This window comes from Artibeus jamaicensis, unplaced genomic scaffold, assembly GCF_021234435.1.
Source record: "Artibeus jamaicensis isolate MK-2021 breed Jamaican fruit bat unplaced genomic scaffold, CSHL_Jam_final contig_518, whole genome shotgun sequence".
NCBI classification, from domain to species: domain Eukaryota; kingdom Metazoa; phylum Chordata; class Mammalia; order Chiroptera; family Phyllostomidae; genus Artibeus; species Artibeus jamaicensis.
In genome coordinates, this window is record NW_026521870.1 from 3,075,440 (window position 1) to 3,094,914 (window position 19,475).

The window sequence follows — 19,475 nt, forward strand, 5'->3', positions numbered from 1 at the left end:
ATGTGTGCCATGAGAAGAAAAATGTTGAAAGTCTCTGGTCTAGAGGATAGTTTCATTTAACTGTAATGGGGGGAGGGTGCATGTTTTCACACTTTTTTGTTCCTTCCCATAACATACATGCAAGACTGGTTAATTCAGGCCCTCCTATTGGCTGACTTTGTATTTTTCATTCTAAACCTCTACATGAAGAAGATGTAAGGTGCAGTGTTGTACATTTCAGAAGAATACACCATTTTGCAAATTTTTAAAGCTACATATTTTTTGTTCAGATTTAAGTTCTCATTCGTAGATTTACAATTTGTGGAAAGAAACTGAAGAATGAATGTTGCCCTTGTAAATAAAAGAGAGAATAAAAGGAGAATTGTGGATGGCAGGGATGGGGACTAATATTCATCAAGCAAGTATTATGTTCCTCAGCTAAACAGGTTTTACGCTTTGAATTCATCTGCTCCTCAGAGAGGGTAAAGGATTTTCTGTAGATCTCGCAATAAGGGGCAGGTGCATGAATCAAATGCCGCTCTTTGTACTGCCAAATCCAGCAACTTTGATTTATGTGGTCTGACACAAATATACACTTACTATTCAAGTGATTTTACTTATACTCATGCAGGCATGAGATATGTTTGGTAACTTGTCATATATTTGGGACAGGTGATTCTCATTTTCTTTTTTATCAGTGTTCATTGGAAAACTGGAAACTTTCACATCATTGTAAATTACCTGTTGATTTTATGAAGACAAAAAATGTGAAAATATAGCACAGTGTTGACTATTAAAGAATTTTTTTGATATCAATATTTTTTCTTTCTTTCTTTCTTATTTATTTATTTAATTATTGTTCAAGTACAGTTTTCTATCTTATACTTCTATCCCAGTCCACCCCCCCCATGCTCCCCACCTCCCTCCCATTCCCCCCCACCTTAGTTTTTGTCCATGTGTCCTCTATACTTGTTCCTGTGAATCCTTCCCCTTTTCACCTGAAATTCCCTCCCCTCTCCCCTCTGGTCCCTGTCAGCCTGTTCTGTATTTCAGTGTCTTTGGTCATATTTTCCTTGCTTGTTTGTTTTGTTGTTTAGCTTCCTGTTAAAGGTGAGATCATATGGTATTTGTCTTTCACCGCCTGGCTTATTTCATTCAGCATAATGCTTTCCAGTTCCATCCATGCTGTTGCAAAGGGTAGGAGCTCCTTCTTTCTTTCTGCTGCATAGAATTCCATTGTGTATATGTACCATAGTTTTTGGATCCATTCATTTACTGACGGGCACCTAGGTTGCTTCCAACTCTTGGCTATTGTAAATTGTGCTGCTATGAACATTGGGGTGCATAGGTTCTTTTGGATTGGTGTTTCAGGGTTCTTAGGATATAATCCTAGCAGTGGAATTGCTGGGTCAAAAGGCATATTCATTTTTAGTTTTCTTAGAAAATTCCATATTGTTTAAGAAAACCAAAGAATTTTTTTAAAGAACCCAATGATTAAATATATAGAAAAAGGAACTGACACTGTTTCACAGGAAAACATGTGTGTGGGTATGTTTTGCATTTTGAGTAAATTGAGAGATGAAATGGTAATGAGAATATGAGTGACTAGCCAAGAGACCTGGCTTGAGGTAACATGGTCTTCAAGCCAGAAGAGTCTTCTCCAAGGGTTGCTTTTCAGCTTCCCTAAGGGCTAGTCCTAACTCTAATTTTCTTGTATTCTGCCCTTGCCAACACTGGAAATTAAACCCGGGCCACACCTTTGGTGATTATGATAATGATGATTCTGCACTAATATTTTTGAACATGTTTACAGTTCTTCGTGAGTGAGAATGGGGATAGTCAAGAATATAACTATGCATGTCTTGTCTCAAACTTTGAAAAAGACATACCAGGTCCATCTGAGGGCTGTTGATGCAATAAGTGATAACACAGAACTTATTTAGCAAGAAATTCCTTGTATGGTAACATGGAAGAACCTCAAGTGCTGGTGGAAACTCTCCCCGTGACACAGAAAAGTCACCTGTAAGTGGTAGATTGGGCCACGGGGAGTAACAGAAGTGAGGGGAGCCACCTGCTCTCTCTGGCACCCTCAACCTCCCATGTACTTGCTTGGGTGTCACCAAAATGAAAGCTACTTACCATTAGTCTTCGTGTTTGAACTGAACTAGCCCTAGGGTTTCAGCTATATTTGAAGAGTCTACCACACACTGCCTTTGTGGAATTATCCCAATATCTCGGAACTGCAAGTGCCTCATCTATAAATAGCCTATTCATCTCAGAGGGCTGTTTGGAAGATCATGCAGATATAATATGTGAAAGTGTTCAAACAAGCATTCAAACGGATTTTAACATTATTTTTCATATGTAGAGTCTGGGAGTCAACTGTAATCTACATATGGACAGCACAAAGTCTCTTAACCCGTCCTGGGCTGCAACTCTCTTGCTTCCTCCTATGAGCTAGTTTGATGGCCTGGCTTCTCTAAGTTTAAGTTTCTCTGTCTATAAAAGAGGTATAATAATATCTAATGTAAAGCATTGTGGTGATGATGAAATGAGTTATGTAAAATGCCTACTACATACCAAGTGCTTAATGGATGGTGGCTATTACTGTTTGGGGTTAACTAATAGTTACTAAACAGTTACATATTAAGTCAATGCTGCAAACTAAATTACTGAGTACTATATCAGGAAACAGAAGACAATCATTCCTATTATTTATCTATCAGATTTTATCCATCATTCTATCTATTCATATTATTGTGTTTTTTGATGCCTAATTAAAACTGCAGAAAGTGATGTAAGAGCAGGATGAGGGGACTTGGTCATTCCCCACATATGCATGTTGTACTTAATGAACATTAAAACTGAGATCTTTACACGATGACATGAGCACCAACAAGTGGTGCTCAATAAGCTTTGAGAAACCAAACTTCTAATGGTGAGTTCCTTCTAGACTAAATTAGTGCAAAACTAATTTTACTGGTTTTGTCTGTAGTAAATTAACATTCTCAGCCACAGAGCAAGATATTTTTTTTCTTGAGACTTAAAGTTCCTTTTACTTATTTAGATTGAAATTAAACATGTGCAATTTGATAATAAAAGTTTTTGTGATTCATCCATTTTTTATTATACAGCTAGCTGAGTCTACTGTAATGTAACTTCATCAATTTAAATATGAAGTCATTTGTTAAATACTAGTAATAAATAATGTTTAACCATGTCACTCTATATTATGTAATAGAAAAAGTGGGTAAACTGTATCCCTTCAAATATATTCATCTGTGATAATGGTGAAAAATATAGTAGTTCTCACACTGGCCTTTTGTTTATAAGCTTGCCTTTATTTTTCTGCCCTTTCACTGATGATGTTAACATCAGTCTGATGTCTATAGCTATCAAATACATTTTTATGTTTTTCCATATCTCTGTAAGGAGATTCTATTATAATGATACATCCTTTTTGGAAGGCTCATTTTCATAACATGTGTATGATGATATGGTTGAGATCACTAAAATAAAATAAAAGAATGGCAATGTACATGGGTGGGCAAAAGTAGATTTATAGTTAAACAATACAATAATTATACAATAATACAATAATTAATAAATAATAATACAAGAATAAACTCTGTTTTACATATTCACAACTATAAAGCTACTTTTGCTCACCCCATCTGTTATTGTTTAGCCAAATAACAAGTAGAAATTGAAAGAAAATGCCTTTAAATTTTAAATATTCTTTGATCAGTATCATAATGAGAAAGTAACAAGGCTTAGTAGAGGAAAATGGCCAAATATATTCTTATTAACACAAGTTCAGTGGATGTTCCTTGTGAAAGCCAGAGAGGTTAAGTGTAATTTGGTATTAGCCTGTAAATTCAAAATAATGGATGTAAACTTTGACAAACTATAAATTAACATCATGTTCTATGACATGAAAGGAATTCTGAAAAACATTATCTGCATACTGAAAAAGAGATGAAACTATAGTTCTCATGTGGGGGAGAGAGAATTACATTTTACCTAGTATAGGTGACCACCCTCTTTTCTATTTAATCATAGGGTGCCCAAAAAATGACACCAATCTGCTGTCTCTTCAGCTTAAGTTCCCATCTTCCTCTGACAGGATCAACACGTCTCTGAGCAGAATGTGATTCCAATTATATATCTATTAACGATCAAAAAAGCCTAAATGCTTGGTGAGTACTTTAATTTCAGAGAATTTTTTTTCCCAACAAGGGAAAGTAAATGGCTGTGTTTTTTCGGTGTGCTAGTCTCCAACAATCTAAGGCAGGGGTGTCAAACTCATTTTCACTGGGGGCCTCATCAGCATCAGCCTCTCGGTTGCCGTAAAAGGGCCGAATGTAATTTTAGGACTGTATAAATGTAACTACTCCTTAATAGTTAAGCAAGAGCTTGAGGCTGCCTCTGGGCTGGATTAAACAAGGCTAGAGAGCTGGATTCAGCCTATGTGCCTTGTGTTTGCTACCTGTGATCTAAGGGATTGTTAGGATAACTTTGATGCTATGCAACTTCTATTTTAGGGGCTAACTTTAGAACTTAGTCTCAGTCTAAGCTACAACTCCAAAGCAAGTGATGATACTGGTTGGTAACATGAGACAATCTGTAGTTCACACACGAGAAACATGGCATGTTTAATTCAGAAGGAGAATGAATACGATATACAAACTGTCTCACAAATTATGGAATAATAACAATAATCTGCTTGATATATCATAGTCTTGGCAAGAGGCAAACAGAATTGTCCAGTGAGAGATGGTGACAGTTTTCTCTTGTTTGCCTAGCAACGAGCTGCATGGGATGGGGGGCCCCTCCTCCAGTAGGAGGGACAGCACTTCCCACAGTGAGGGAACGAAACTCCCCACACAGGTCACATCCAGCTCAAAAGGTTGTCTGCAATCACCTTAAGCAACAGTTCCCTGAGTGCAGATGTCCTCCCTGCCTTCACAAGGCCATTTCCAGTTTGCATGGCCCTGTAAAGAAGAAGGAGGGAGCCTGGCCCCACTTTGGGACACGCAGCACGGTGCTTCCAATTCGGACTATCACTGCTTTCTGTTCTGTGGATGAGGGACTCAGGCACTGCATCCTTCCCATTGCCGTCTCTACCACTAAGTTCCCTTGCCCCGTGCTATACGGGGTGTGGTTTGCCTGTGTGTAACCTCTACCAGGTGCCTATAAAAGAGTCTGATTTAATTTGTTAGATTCATAAAATATGCTTAAAGACAAACACACCAAAAAATGTCAGTGTTTACATTACATTCATCTTTTCACACAAATTTATTCTCAGAACAAGTTGATGCTGAAGACAGTCTGTAGACAAAAAAGTTGATGCTGGAGACAATTTCTGCCTTTTGTTAATGATTTCAAGACAAAGAAAATGGGTAAGTAAGATTGTAAACATTAGCTTTTAAAAAAATTATATGTAACTGTAATGTCAAGGTGAATACTTCATTTTTATTTATAAAAGTCCACCTGAAATTAAACCATTTTAAACTTCTGGGATCCTGACACATTCTTGATTTGGAACCGGGAGATTTCTTACAATTACAGACTGTCAGAGTGTGAATGTAGCATAAAGAACATGTGTGTGGAGCTCAGAGGGCCCTTACTTATGACACCTGATTGCTTGTTTTCAAGGAATGATCCCACAAACTGAAACTGGCCTGGGTCAGCTAAGTACCAGGTAAGTAAAATGTACCTTTAGTGGTTCAGTGAAAAAGAGCTAATTGTAGTTCAGTGAGAGATAGAGGGCCCCATACCTATTTTGGTATGTTCTTTTTGTTCAACTGTGAAGTTAACTGAGTTGTGCTTTTTAAATAAATATGAGAAAATGCTCTTCACAGGATAAACATTTTATATTAATATAAAAACATAGCTACTTTATCGAAAGTTTGATGTATCAAACAGCATCAAACAGCTTTGACCTTCCTCGCTATCAGTGATTGCCAACTGGGACTACGGATGCGAAAACACATTGCAAATTAAAATAGTGCATGAAACATCACTGTACCTGCTAGTATCACCGCAAATGCGCAGGTACATTAGATGACATGTACTATGGACAATTTTGACAAAAATAACTTCCTTAGGAATTGCCCTGAAACCTCCCCACTATGGTTGCCATGGAAACAATGCACTCAGCAGTCCTTGTTTTATCGTTTGCACTGGGCTCATGGAATTATCACTAATTTAAAGAAGCACTATTCTTAATTCAATGTGGCATGCTCTGAACATGAGGTTAAGTAAATGTTTCTTATAAATCAAATATCTCTTCTTAGAATTGTTCCTTTTGGGGGGTTTACTGTAATCATAAAAGAGCTGGAAAAGCAGTAACACCATAAGAAAAGGTTTTATCCATGTTACTGGGACAAACAAAAGAAAAATAACTGACATTTAAAGCGCTAACTACACACCTGAGCAAAGTGCTAAACAGTGCCTTTGGAATAAGAAGGTCTAGGTCCAAAATCTATCTCCCTCATTTAGTTTAGTACTTGTAAAAATATCTGTACCTCAGTTTCCTTGTGTACAAAATGATAATAACAATACAAACTTCACAGGTTTTTATGTGAGCATTACATGAGCTGAGTACATAAACCACTTAGAATACTACTTGGTGTCTAATATCCCTTCTCTCTCGTCTTCCTGCTCTTTCTCGGTGACTCAAGATCTCGCAGCCGGGAAGCTGAGGGGCTGGCAGACTGAGAAGCTGCAGCCTGTACTGCCGGATGCTGAGTGATAATAACTGACAATGATCAAAGGCTGTTCACAGAATTCAGAGCTCACTTTAGCATAGAAAGACACTGAGCAACTTCACCACCAATGACACTTCGACCTAGCATCTTCTTTTATGTAAGTTTTTGAGAAGATATTTTGCGGAAAATGTCTTTGTTAAATGGTTGTCAAATAGCATCAAAAAAAGTTGGTGAATTTTTAAAGATTGAAGAAAAACTGAAAATTAAAAAAATTAACTTTCATTATAGGAAAAAAATTCTCTAAGAAAGAGCAAGATTTTTACAAGGCTATGCCTTACTGTTTTTTTCTGTTAGAGATACTTACAGTTATGCTTACTTAAAAATGATAAAATTTGAGCCCTGGCTGGCATAGCTCAGTGGATTGAGCGTGGGCCTGTGAACCAAAAGATTGAGGTTTGATTCCCAGTCAGGGCACATGCCTGGGTTGCAGGTCAGTTCCTAGAGAGGGACACACGAGAGGCAACCCATACATTGATATTTCTCTCCCTCTCCTCCTTCCCTTCCCCTCTGAAAGATAAATAAGTAAAATCTTAAAAAATTATACAATTAGGAGTTTTTTCTTGGGAAATTTAGAAAATCTCTCAAAGGCATGACAAAGAGAAACATCCTTAAGCTATGATATTGAGCTAACCACTTTTTAACTTGCCGCATCATGATGGATATTCACTGTTAACCATGAAATGAATGTGGTTTTCCTTTTACATTTAATATCACATTGAAGATATTTTGCAGTGTTTTTCACTCGTTCTGAAATTGCATACAAATAATGATTTATAGTAGCAGATGTGTGACATCACACGACAGCCCTATAAAACTTTTACACGAAAATCACATCTGCCAATCTCCACCATCATTTTAACTGTAGTTACACGGTTTGCTCTGCTGTCTGTGCCAGAGGAGGCAGCTTTGCATGAAAGCTGCTCCAGGAAATTGTATCTTCTGGACTAGCTAGTTAAGCAAATTGTGTAGCTGCCATTGAAGCCAGCAGACACAATTTCACAAAAGAGGAGGAAAAAAAACCCCCCACATTTGTACAAGAGTCACAGCTGTTCCATTCTACATTTTGCACTTTTTTCATTAAAAAATTTCCAGTTTCTTTAGAAGCAGTGACAGTTACATTTCTAGTTAGCAACTGAGGACATTTTAAGACATTGCTAAGTTCTGTATTATCAGGGAATTGGTGTCTGTCAGGAAAAATTGGGCTAACTTCTCTCTGCTGCTACACGGAATGGAAACTTGGTCCGTCTGCTCTGTCTGTAAATGAAATAACGGAAGATGTAAATGAAATAGATGAGTAGGGCCCATTGTTCTCCAGCTTTCAGAGCTTGATGGCTGCCTCTTCTGAGCCAAACTAGTGTTGACTTTCCTATGTTAAGGTCCACATGGTACAGACTCCTCCTCCTTCAAATCTTGCACTTCTTGCTCCCAGCAGCCCTGCCATCCAGAGCCCTCTGATGTAGTGGGCAGTGGACCCGGGGCCTCAGAATACTTGTTTCAGAAGCCAGTCTCACAGGTGGCGTGCAGCACCAACTGCCCAGTGTCAGACATGTGTTGGGACACCATACAGAGGAGAGAGCCAGAGAGGAGACTTTCTCTAGTCATCCCCTGTTCTTCTCCGGTCATGAGTCTCAGGCTTGTTTGGACCATTATGGATTATGAACACTAAATTTATGGGAAGCATTCTGGGCAGAGTGTGGAATCTGGGCTGTACAGTCAGACTGCCTAGGTGCAAATTATGAGCATTCCTATCTATACTGTGTGATACTTGGGTAAGTTCTTTAACATCTTCAGCCTGTGTTTTCAATATAAACTTAGGACCATTTACCTCTTTACCACCATAGTAAAGGTTACAAATGTGGTCAAGACAGTTGAACACTAGTCCAGTTCACGGCACATACTAGTTATTCAGTAAATGTTAGCTATTCTGATGACATGATGATGACGATAATTTTTCTGAATTTTCAGTATTTCAAACCTGTAACTTTAAAAGGCAAAGTCAGTAATAGCAGTCAAAAGCTATTCAATCTAGGTTTTTCAGTTTCAAGTTGTATAAACACTTCCCTGCTTTTGATCGCTGGAATTCCTATCTGCTCGTCTGGGGCTGACAGGAAAATGAGTGTTTGCAGAGCTGCGCTAGGGGCACAGGCTGGTCCCAATCTGACATGCCCTGCAGATGACAAAGAGCCCACTCTGCAGCTTCCGCTCCCTGTTGTTGGTTTATTGGAAGTGACTGACTGACTGCTAAGCTGAACTTCTAATGTCCTTGTACAGGCTTTTCTGTCACTGGGCGGGGAGGTGAAATGTTTTTCATATGTTGTGTGCCCAATTGCGTAAATGGATATATAAGTAAGGATCACAAATGATAACTCTAAGGAAAACCCACTGCCCATCATCATCAATAGAATTAGTGAATCAACATTTTCTTGATTACAGAGTTATCATAAAGACCACCTTGCTTTATTACATTAACTAAATATTAAGATTGCAAATTAAAATGAATGATTCTTTAAGATATTGACCTTAATGTTATCACTCCAATTATACATTGTCTTAAATTTGGCATATTATATTTTGTATTTATGATATCTACCGAAAAACTGAAATAGCAACTTCAACTAGACAGTTACTATTTTATTTTCTGTATAAATTAACTATAAAGAAGTTAGGTGAATTTTTTTCCAACAGAAATACTCTATGGACTGAAAGATAAATAAATACAATGTTCACATATCTATTCATATAGGTTTCACAAACAAAGGTATTATTCAGGATCAATATATACCTTTGAAAATAATAGTGTCATGGAGATGAGATTCACATTTTTGAACAATTAAAATGAACCGTGTAAACAAGCATATTCAAATTCAAATGAATAAGTTGCCTTTTTTGTGATAGAAAACACCCCTCATTTCAAGTAATGTTATATTATGTAAAATAAATTGAGATATTTTAATTATGCTAATGATTTTTTCCAAAAGATGTCTCTAAGAAATAGTAGAATGCAATTCTACTTAAAATTACCTTTAAATTAGAATAATCTATCTCAGTTATCTGCTTGGCCTGATAACACAGACCCTGCGATTGGTGTACCTTATGGTATTGTGTAATTGGAAAAAAACATAACAAATAATACAATTGGAAGCAACTTTAAGAACATTAAACTATTTGACTTATCTGTATCGTGAGCTTAACTACTACTTAGAACCTAAAATTACTAAATGTTGCTCTGGATGGTGTGGCTCAGTGGACTGAGCACTGGCCTGCAAACCAAAGGGTTGTTGGTTCAATTCCCAGTCATAGCACATGCCTGGGTTGCAGGCCAGGTCCCTAGCTGGGGAAATGCAAGAGGCAACCACACATTGATGTTTCTCTCCCTCTGTTTTTTCTTGCCTTCCCTCTGTCTAAAAGTAAAAAAAAATAAAATCTTTAAAAATTTAAAAAATAAAATTATTATATGTCAATCTTATTTAATATAGGGCATGACTAATTAATTTATAAGTAACTTTCTGATTATGATGGTAATATATCAAAAATGAAGTGGAGAAATGTCAAGAGAAAAATAAACAAAAATAAACAAAAGGATAGCCATCCTAGTATAACTATAACGAGGGCAATTTTCTTATAGTCAATAACCAGTTCAATAATTAACTACAAACCAGCACCATATCTTGAAGAACACACACCTCAATGATCAAGAAAGTAGGAAGCATTGCTTTCTGGCATGTGGCTGTCTCACTTCTATGATAGATAATTAGAGCAGAGAAGAAAGGTTTGAGTTAAGTACTGTTTCCCACATTGGATGTCAGCTCAAAATGAGTTGAGGATATGGAAGAACAATCTGAAGTAGAAAAAGGGAGGGGTCAGTAAACCATGCTCTGCAGGTCAAATTCAGCCAGCTGGCTGTTTTTGCAAATAAATTTTTATTGAAGCATAGCTGTGCCCATTCATTTCAGTGACACTTATGGTTGCTTTCAAGCTACAATGGCTGAATTGAGTAATTGTGACAGAAGCCATACGTCCTTTGCCCCATCCCAAATATTTATCTGGCTTTTTATGGAATTTTCCAATATCTGAACCAAGGAAAATATTCTTACTCTATGAATTCAGCAAGGAAGTGTATCAAAGATGAGATCTGGCATGGCAGAAATCTCAGTTTTCTTTCATTATATGCAACTGCCTTGGATTTTAGATGTAAAAAGTTTTGGCACAATACAGTCTGATTCAGTGAATTAAGATAAGGTAGGATTTATTCGAAACATTCAATGCTGCTAATTTTATCTAAGAACTGTAGGTACATTACTATTAAAATATTTGTATTTTTTAATTGGTTAGCAATGTAGTGGATCTTGGGGGCCCTATAATTCTCTAGAAGTGACTCCCCTTCGTTTTTGCAATTACAGATACCTTCATGTATTTATCTTACTTTTTGCATTTATTGAGCATCCACATGACATTAGAACATTAGATACTATGTTAGAAGATTGCATGTGACAAATGAGGTAAATTCACTCTGCCTTGAAATGGCTGACTATGGTACCAAAACTGAGGCTTTTCCAAATAAAAATGGTGGGTCAAAGTATTCAAGACAAGTAGTGATGAGGAAGATGCTCAAGGGCAGGGGGCACAGGGGTCTTACTCATCTGTACCTCCCCAGCACAGGGAAGGGCTTGACACCTAGTAAAAGCCCAGGAACTGTTTGAATATGGTTACAAAAACAATTATCAACAAATCCATCAATCTTGTAACCCTTGACCATCTGGATTATTACTGTAAAACAGAATATGGAGAAAACAGAGTCTGATCTTGATAAATAATATGAATGTCTTTTGTTTTTCAATCTCTGCACTTCTTGGGAAATATATTAACACTTTCCATAAGGAAAATGTAGGCTTTGTTATTCACCAAACAACATAAATAACATTACACAATAGATAATGGAAACATTTTCCATGAAAAAAGGGGATTCTGGAAAAATAAGTCACATATTTAACTTTGAAAAAATTATAAATATTACTTAATTTGCCTAAGAAACATATATAATTTAATCCTTAATAGGGGCTTTATTTGGAATAAAGGGGTCCATAGAGGAGGTAACATATTATGCTACAATACATTAAGGCAATGCAACCTCCAATAAAATAGAAATCCAACCTACAGGGAGAATACTATTGATTTGAAATGGGATCTGAAAAGTGAAAATATGTCTAAAATTTATTTCATCATTCGACTGGAAAGTATGTCTGCTTCATTTAATTGACTTTGAAATTTGGTTTATTAGAACATGTCTTTTTACACCCCTGAGTCAGCTCCCAAAATTTTGATGGGAAAATGAAGTACATTTACTTTAATATCTTTAATTATCACTCATTTAGAGGACAATGTGAAACACACTTTTCCAAATGGTGTTTTAGAATTTTGAGTCAAAGAAAAGGAATGACAAATTAGCAAGTTGGAAGATGCAAGAGACAGCTAGCTAGTGTTGCTAGTCTTCATGGGTACTTCCAAGTAAGATGAAAGGGAAATAAAGAGAGGGTTAGCCACACATGCTCAGTGAATGAAATACTAACACAATTTCACAACATTAATGAGAAGTTAATATCACACTTAAGAGACTTACTCAACATAATAAGTGCCATATATGGGATCGTCGATTTTTTCCCAGCCATATGGAAGCTCTGAAAAATAAAAAGTTATTTCTTTCAGTACGTAAGTAACAGATATCACAATTTCTAAAGAAAAGTAATATAATTTGTTTGTGGATCACAGAAATAGTCTACCAGAGTGGAATAAAAGCATTCAGTGTCAGCACCAAGTGTCAAACACATATTGTAGGAACTATCAGAAGCACCAACTTGAAATTGGCAGTTAAAACACAGAGCTCTCTTCTGGGCAGATACGTGCTGGACCTCGCTGTTTATCCCATGCCAAACAGCGGGACAGCACGTCATCCCGTTATCGCCACTCAGGCCAATACTGAAGGCAAACTGCTTTCCTGAAAGTACGTACCGCTTTCTTATTTATTTGTACAGTTAAAGAGATTGTTTCAGGATAAAGATCATATTTTCAAAATATATTTCCTAGGATAGCAATTTTTTCTGGAGTATGTAACAATGGACATTATAAATTCCCAACTGCTATTCCACTATTCAAGATGGTTAGCTTGCTGTTCTCTCCACATGGGTCAGTTTCGAATACTGCCAATATTCTTTCGGGCATATTTTTTATAAAGTCTAAAATTCTGAATGCATTTTCCTTGACAATATGGTTCATATTTTCAATTCTCTATGGGTAATTTTAATAAACACACATTTAAAATGTCAACAATGCTATAAATACTGCTGTATGCAAAAATAGGCTGTTCGAAAACCAGGCTTTGCTTCATGACACACTGCCTTTACAATGACTAATTCCTAAATATAAAGAACATTATATTTTTCTTGATGGATATTAATTTTACATATATAGAATCTTAAATCTAAGTAAATATTGGCATACTTTAAATAATATATTTACATAAAATTTAAAAGTTTTATTATTATAGTAGTAATACATGTTTACTTAGACAAAGTACAGTTATAAAAAATTAGAATCATTTGCAATTCCTCCATTCAGAGGTAACCACTGTTAATATTTTAGTGAATATTCTTTCTATATGTGTGTGTGTGTATATGTACGCCATATTTTGCTGGGCATAATGCACACCCAGGTTTTGTGTGCATTACACATGCCCATTATTATACCCATGTATAAGATGCATTCTTATTTTTCCCTCAAAATTTTGGGCAAAAAGTGAGCATTATACATGGCAAAATATAGTATATACACTTACATATATATACATCTGTATAAACAAATACTATTTTTAAGAAATTAGAGCTTCTGGTGCATATTATTGTTATAGCCTACTTCTACTTAACAAAATATCAAAGGCATTTTTCAACTCAGTGTTACTGAGCAATATCACCTAAAGGGGCACAGTAGTAGTCTGTGGTGATGGCCGGGGCCTTTGCAGTCCCAGCAGTCTTCTATTATTAACCATTGGGGCTTTCCAGTTTTTACTTACTGTGTATCATCTGTGTTGGATTTACTAAACCTAAACTTTCATCACATTCCTAGTAATGTAGTAATAACAAACAAATTTCTACAAGTGGGATTTTGGATTGAAGTTCATGCACCCTTTTATGGCTTTTGATATATAGCCAGATTAGTGCCTGCACATTCACAGAAGAGAACCGGTTCATAAGCTTATGGAGTGACTTTGTTCCTCTGGACCATCAAGTTGAACACAGGTCCACAATTCCCTATCCAGAACTTTTAGAGATAGACAGGTTTGGGAGTTCAGCATTTTTCCAATCTAAGAAAGTTAACACGGGTGGAGGCCTGAAATTGATGTTTTAGGATTCTTGGGGTATAATCCTAGCAGTGGAATTGCTGGGTCAAAAGGCAGGTCAATTTTTATTTTTCTGAGAAAATTCCATACTGTTTTCCATAATGGTTGTACCAGTCTACAATCCCACCAACAGTGAACTAAGGTCCCCTTTTCCCCACACCCTCTCCAACATTTGTTGTTTGTTGCTTTGTCTATTATAGCCATCCTGACTGGTGTAAAGTGGTATCTCATTGTGGTTTTAATTTGCATCTCTCTGATAGCTAACGATATTGAGCATCTCTTCATGTGTCTCTGGATGTTCTGTATGTCCTCTTTAGAGAAGTGTCTGTTCAAGTCCTTTTCCCATTTTTTAATTGGGTTCGATGTCTTCCTAGAGTGGAGTCGTGTAAGTTCTTTGTATATTTTAGAGATTAAACCTTTGTCTGAGGTATCATTGGCAAATATGTTTTCCCATACAGTTGGTTGTCTTTTTAATTTAATACTGTTTTCTTTAGCCATGCAGAAGCTTATTTATTTTGATAAGATCCCATTTGTTTATTCTTTCCTTTATACCGCTCTGGATAAATTTACGAAGACGGATCTCTTCCTCTTAGAGGGATCTGTGGGGTATTTTGGCCGCCACCCCAAGAGGGCAATCTTCCCCTTTTACTCCACCTTTGCCCAATAGATAACCTTCAGGAGAAAAAAACCACAAAACCAAAGGCAAAAACAGAAAAAGAAAAAGGAGGAACAAACACAAACAAAAAAAAAAGGAAAGTACTTTATAATCAAACACATGAGTATTTATGCAGCCAAAGTTATGTGATTCATACTGAGAGACACAAATAAGAACTACTTCATGTCAGTTAGCACAAATTTGCTGCCAGCGTGTCCAGGTCAGTTACATTTTGCTGGCAAATGAGTTACAAAAGGCTGTTTGTAGAGCTTTTGAATTTTGGATATGCAGATGAAGTATTATGTATAATTATTTGAAAACCAATCAAATTGATTTTAAAATGGCAGCTCATAGGTGTTTTAAATTACTTTTCTTGGATTTCTAGTTTGAACATTTTCATTTGTCCATCCTTGGACAATTATGTTTTCTTTTGTGCATTTTTATTAATTCATGCGATTATTACTAATTAAGGATATTAATTCTTTATCACATATGTTGCATATACATTAAGAGTTTGTTTAGATTATAATTTTGTTGAACATTTTTGTAACACATAGAAATTGTAAATTTTATTTGGTAAGTTTATCATTGTTTCTCTTTACGGATTCTATCTTTAGAGCTTAGCTTAAATCCTGAAGGAAATTTTCTAGTGTTTCTTTTTTTTCTTTTTAATATAAGGCCTAGGCTATGACTTTGCTTACTCATCCTTTGAGTTGTTCTATCTTAATAAAATTATAACACCAAATTGTCAAGTACCTTAAATTTTTTTCTTTCAAAATGATAACGAGAGCACACTTTTACTGGGTATTTACTATGGTCCAGACACTGATGAATTTCCATGTACTAATTCACTTTACCCTAACAATTAAACTCAGCATTCAAAATCCTCGAACTCTGGTTCCGGCAATCTTAATCAATTTAGATATCGAGTTAGGCACTATTTAACACAGTATAAATAACACTTAAGATAAAGTATAGTAACTATACACATGGTTTACACCAAATCCTTCAAACTACTGGAGAATGTGGCTATTAAACTGAAGACTCCACAGGACAAATATCTAATGTGCCTTTTACAAGCAGGGGAGCGCCTTTTACTAAAGTAAAAGAATATACAGAGCACAGCAACCAATACTATGGGTATGTATTATTAATATGACTGAACATATCGATTCATATTTAAATATATTTATTATAATTTCAGGAACACCACTCAAAATAATCATATTCAATAACATATGGAATATGAGCTTAATATTGTTAATTTTATGGATACTAGTTTTACTTCTTAATGGCACTGTTATATGGAAGCATTTCATGGTCCAATTTTTAAAATTACCTTTTATAATATAAACTATTCCTTCACATATTCCTTATCTTTGTTTTTTTTGGAGTAAATTATTAATTCTAAACAATGCACCCCATAAGTACACATTTTATTGATTCTTCTTTGCAGATTTACAGCACCAAAGGTCCAGCAAACACTTATTTATAATCCTTTCTTCTTGTCATCATGAAGTGTTCATCAGAATTTAGGGGAAATCTTTTTTTCATATAACATTAATATATTGTGTTCGTTTGCCTGCTTACTTCACATTTCCAAAATAAACCAATAATTTGTGCTGAAAATTATATGTTATAAGCACTTGAACTTTAAAATAAACTATTAGTGGTCCTTAACCTACACCTTGAGACAAAATAATACACTATAGCTCTAACTTTTTGTTATGAAGAGCTGCCATCTATTTCATTTTAAATATTTATAAGGGATGGATAGATGAATGTTACAAGAGACCAGTAACACATACATATATTTATTTGTAAGTGTGGCAGAATGAATGTAAAAATCTATAGCCAATATTTTAAAAGGTGTGTGTGTATTCATTACACATGCCTGTGCATTTATATGTATGTATATTCCCATGTGTATATACACATGTGTGTTTTTCTGCATGTGCACATGCATGTGTATGTATGAGGAGTATGGGTATTCCCCTCGATGACATTCTTCTTGAACAAAGAAAGGTCTAGGCTAGAATGATAATATAAAAACATAACTTTTTCTTCACTCATAAAAAGACAGGTCAAAAACAAACTCTTTAAGGTTATAAATTTATATGTACACCTTTAAGATTTAAGATTACAGGTGCATTTACATGATGAAAAATTAAGAATCATCTTTCACTGTGAAAAGTGAACTATGTGGCCTTGAATTGATTTTTAAAAACCAATTACTTCTTTTAAAAATAAAGTTAACAAATGAAAAAAATAATTTCCAGTGTTATACTATTTGTTTAATCAGGCAAGCATGTAACTTGGAGCTTTTGGGTCTTGGGTTACTTAGAACATTTTATTTAACAATACAGGACAAATTTACAGATGGTTAAGGTCACACCAATGAAAGAATAACATATATTTTGCAAAGGGAAAAATAAACACGAGATTGGCAAGGTTAATGCTGCATTATGAAATGCTTTTTTAAAAGATTTTATTTATTTTTTAGAGATAGGAGAACTGAGGGAGAAGGAAAGGGAGAGAAACACCAATGTGCAAGAGAGACATCGTTTGGTTGCCTCCCGCACACCCCCAACTGGGGACTGAGGCACACGTCCCAACTGGGAATCGAACTGGTTAGGTTCACAAGCCGGCACTCAATCCACTGAGCCACACCAGCCAGGGCTAAGAACTGTTTTTAATTGAGATTTCCCCCCCCCAGGCCATGGAACCATGGAGCATATTCAATGACTAGGTATTCCTGCAGTGATCCCTTCTGCAGAAATCTGTGTAAATGTCCAGATTAATTTGTATCAGTCATATAAACTTTGTAAAACTGCAAAAGAATCAAAAGATTAAGTAGGCATCCTATACTGCCTGGATTCTGCCACAGCTACTATGCTATATTTTGTATTTACTTTTTATTTCCACATTTTATTCGTTTGTTTGTTAGGTCCACTGTCATCATAGGAAATAGAGACTCCTTCATGGTAACTCATAAATAACAGTTTTCGGGCTGTGACTGGGAAGTCTATGGAGTACAAGGACGGTGTGTCTTATGGAAATGGGACCCGAGCACAGGAAAGCTGTAAGGAATCTAGGATACACTTACCCAGGAAATCTCAGAAGGACTCCTTCTGTCTGTCTTACTTTTTGTCTTTTAAACTACCTCCTTTATCTCTGTGTCTGTGGTTCTTTCTCTTTAAGTGACTGGCTGCTTCTGCTACTCATCTTGTGTATGTCCTGCAAGGGTTTGCCCAAACTTGACTCACTGTTACTTTTTATCTCAAGCACTGCTATTATTGCTTTGATCTCTCAGTTTCCCAATTCTGTATCCCAAATCCTCCCAAGAATTCATCAATCCAGTTCAATTTCTTCAAAATAGATCCAAGTGGTTGACCTGGCAGATCAATGTGATGGCTGCCCTCAGGTTAAAAACACACCCATGGAACAACTCTGTATAAGTGGGGGTTAGGCCCTTGATAAATATAGGGCCACACCTGTGATGGTCTATAATGCAACTGGTCAGGATTCCTCAATAGGGTCAAGGTCATAAAATAGAAAGACCGAGGTATATCACAACGTGGAGGAGAGTACACAGACAGGAAGACTAACTGCACCGATTAGGTACTGGGTCAGAAAAGGACATTAGTGATACCACTGGCAAAATTCAAATAAGATTCGTCTATCAGTTAATAATCTATAATATAGACTATTCATATAGACTCTATAAGAATGTTAATTTCCTGGTTTAAATAATTGTATTTATAAAAAATGTTAACATTAGGGGAAGCTAGGCTAAAGGTATATAAAAATACTTTGCAGTATTTTTGCAATTTTCTTGGAACCTAAAATAATTTAAAAAAACGCTGAAAAAGCTATTTTACCAACTCTCACTATTAATTAGATGACTTCTACTCACATTTTATTAATATTCAATCAGAAACATAAAACATTGATTCATTTGGATAGTGTTAAATTTTTAAAGAAAATGAGAATGCAGAATTTTTGCATTTATATTCTTTTATATTATGTTCATTTATCCTATAGATTTTTCCAAGAAAGTGACTTTTCATTTTATTTTACCTTTTTTTTGCTGTTGTCTATCTTTCTGCTAGAAAACCACATTCATGTTTAAGAGTTGCTGCATCCTGAATCGTAGAAAATACAGATTGAATAATATGAGTTCCACCCTGACTGATGTAGCTCAGGGTGATGGGTGTCATCCTATGAACCAAAAGGTTGCTGGTTTGATTACCGGTCAGGGCATTTGCCTGGTTTGTGGGCGAGGTCCCCAATTAGGGGCATGTGAGAGGCAACTGATTGATGGTTTTTTTGCACATCAACGTTTATATCCCTGTCTTTCTCCCTCCCTTTCCCTCTCTTTAGAAATAAATAAAATCTGTAAAATAATAATGAGTTCCAAATCTGGTGTGAGGGTTAGTTCCTTTTCCAGGGGGCAGTGTCTTGTACAGGCTATGGAATGAATTATGTCAATTCATAAAACGTTGTGTGCAAGCCCATCCTGGCGGGCAGCTTACAATTCTCTTTAAGGCCAGGAAAGCAGCCTAATTTAGGAAGCATACAAAGTAGTAAGATATTGGAGAGGAAAAGGGACCAGAAGGGGAGACCATTTCCTTGAACTTTGTATTATTTTATTTGGATTAGTTTTAATTTTTAAATA

At 35.9% G+C, this 19,475-nt stretch overlaps 1 protein-coding gene across 3 annotated transcripts in view; it reads right to left on the reverse strand.

Moving 5' to 3' along the window:
• MAGI2 (membrane associated guanylate kinase, WW and PDZ domain containing 2) overlaps window positions 1-19,475 on the reverse strand; it is a 1,409,833-nt gene that overhangs the window by 310,512 nt on the left and 1,079,846 nt on the right. For all 3 annotated transcript variants that reach the window (XM_053668925.1, XM_053668924.1, XM_053668923.1), the window contains exon 7: window positions 12,370-12,427. In XM_053668925.1, the coding sequence (XP_053524900.1) occupies window positions 12,370-12,427 (58 nt within the window). The remainder of the gene's footprint in view (window positions 1-12,369; window positions 12,428-19,475) is intronic.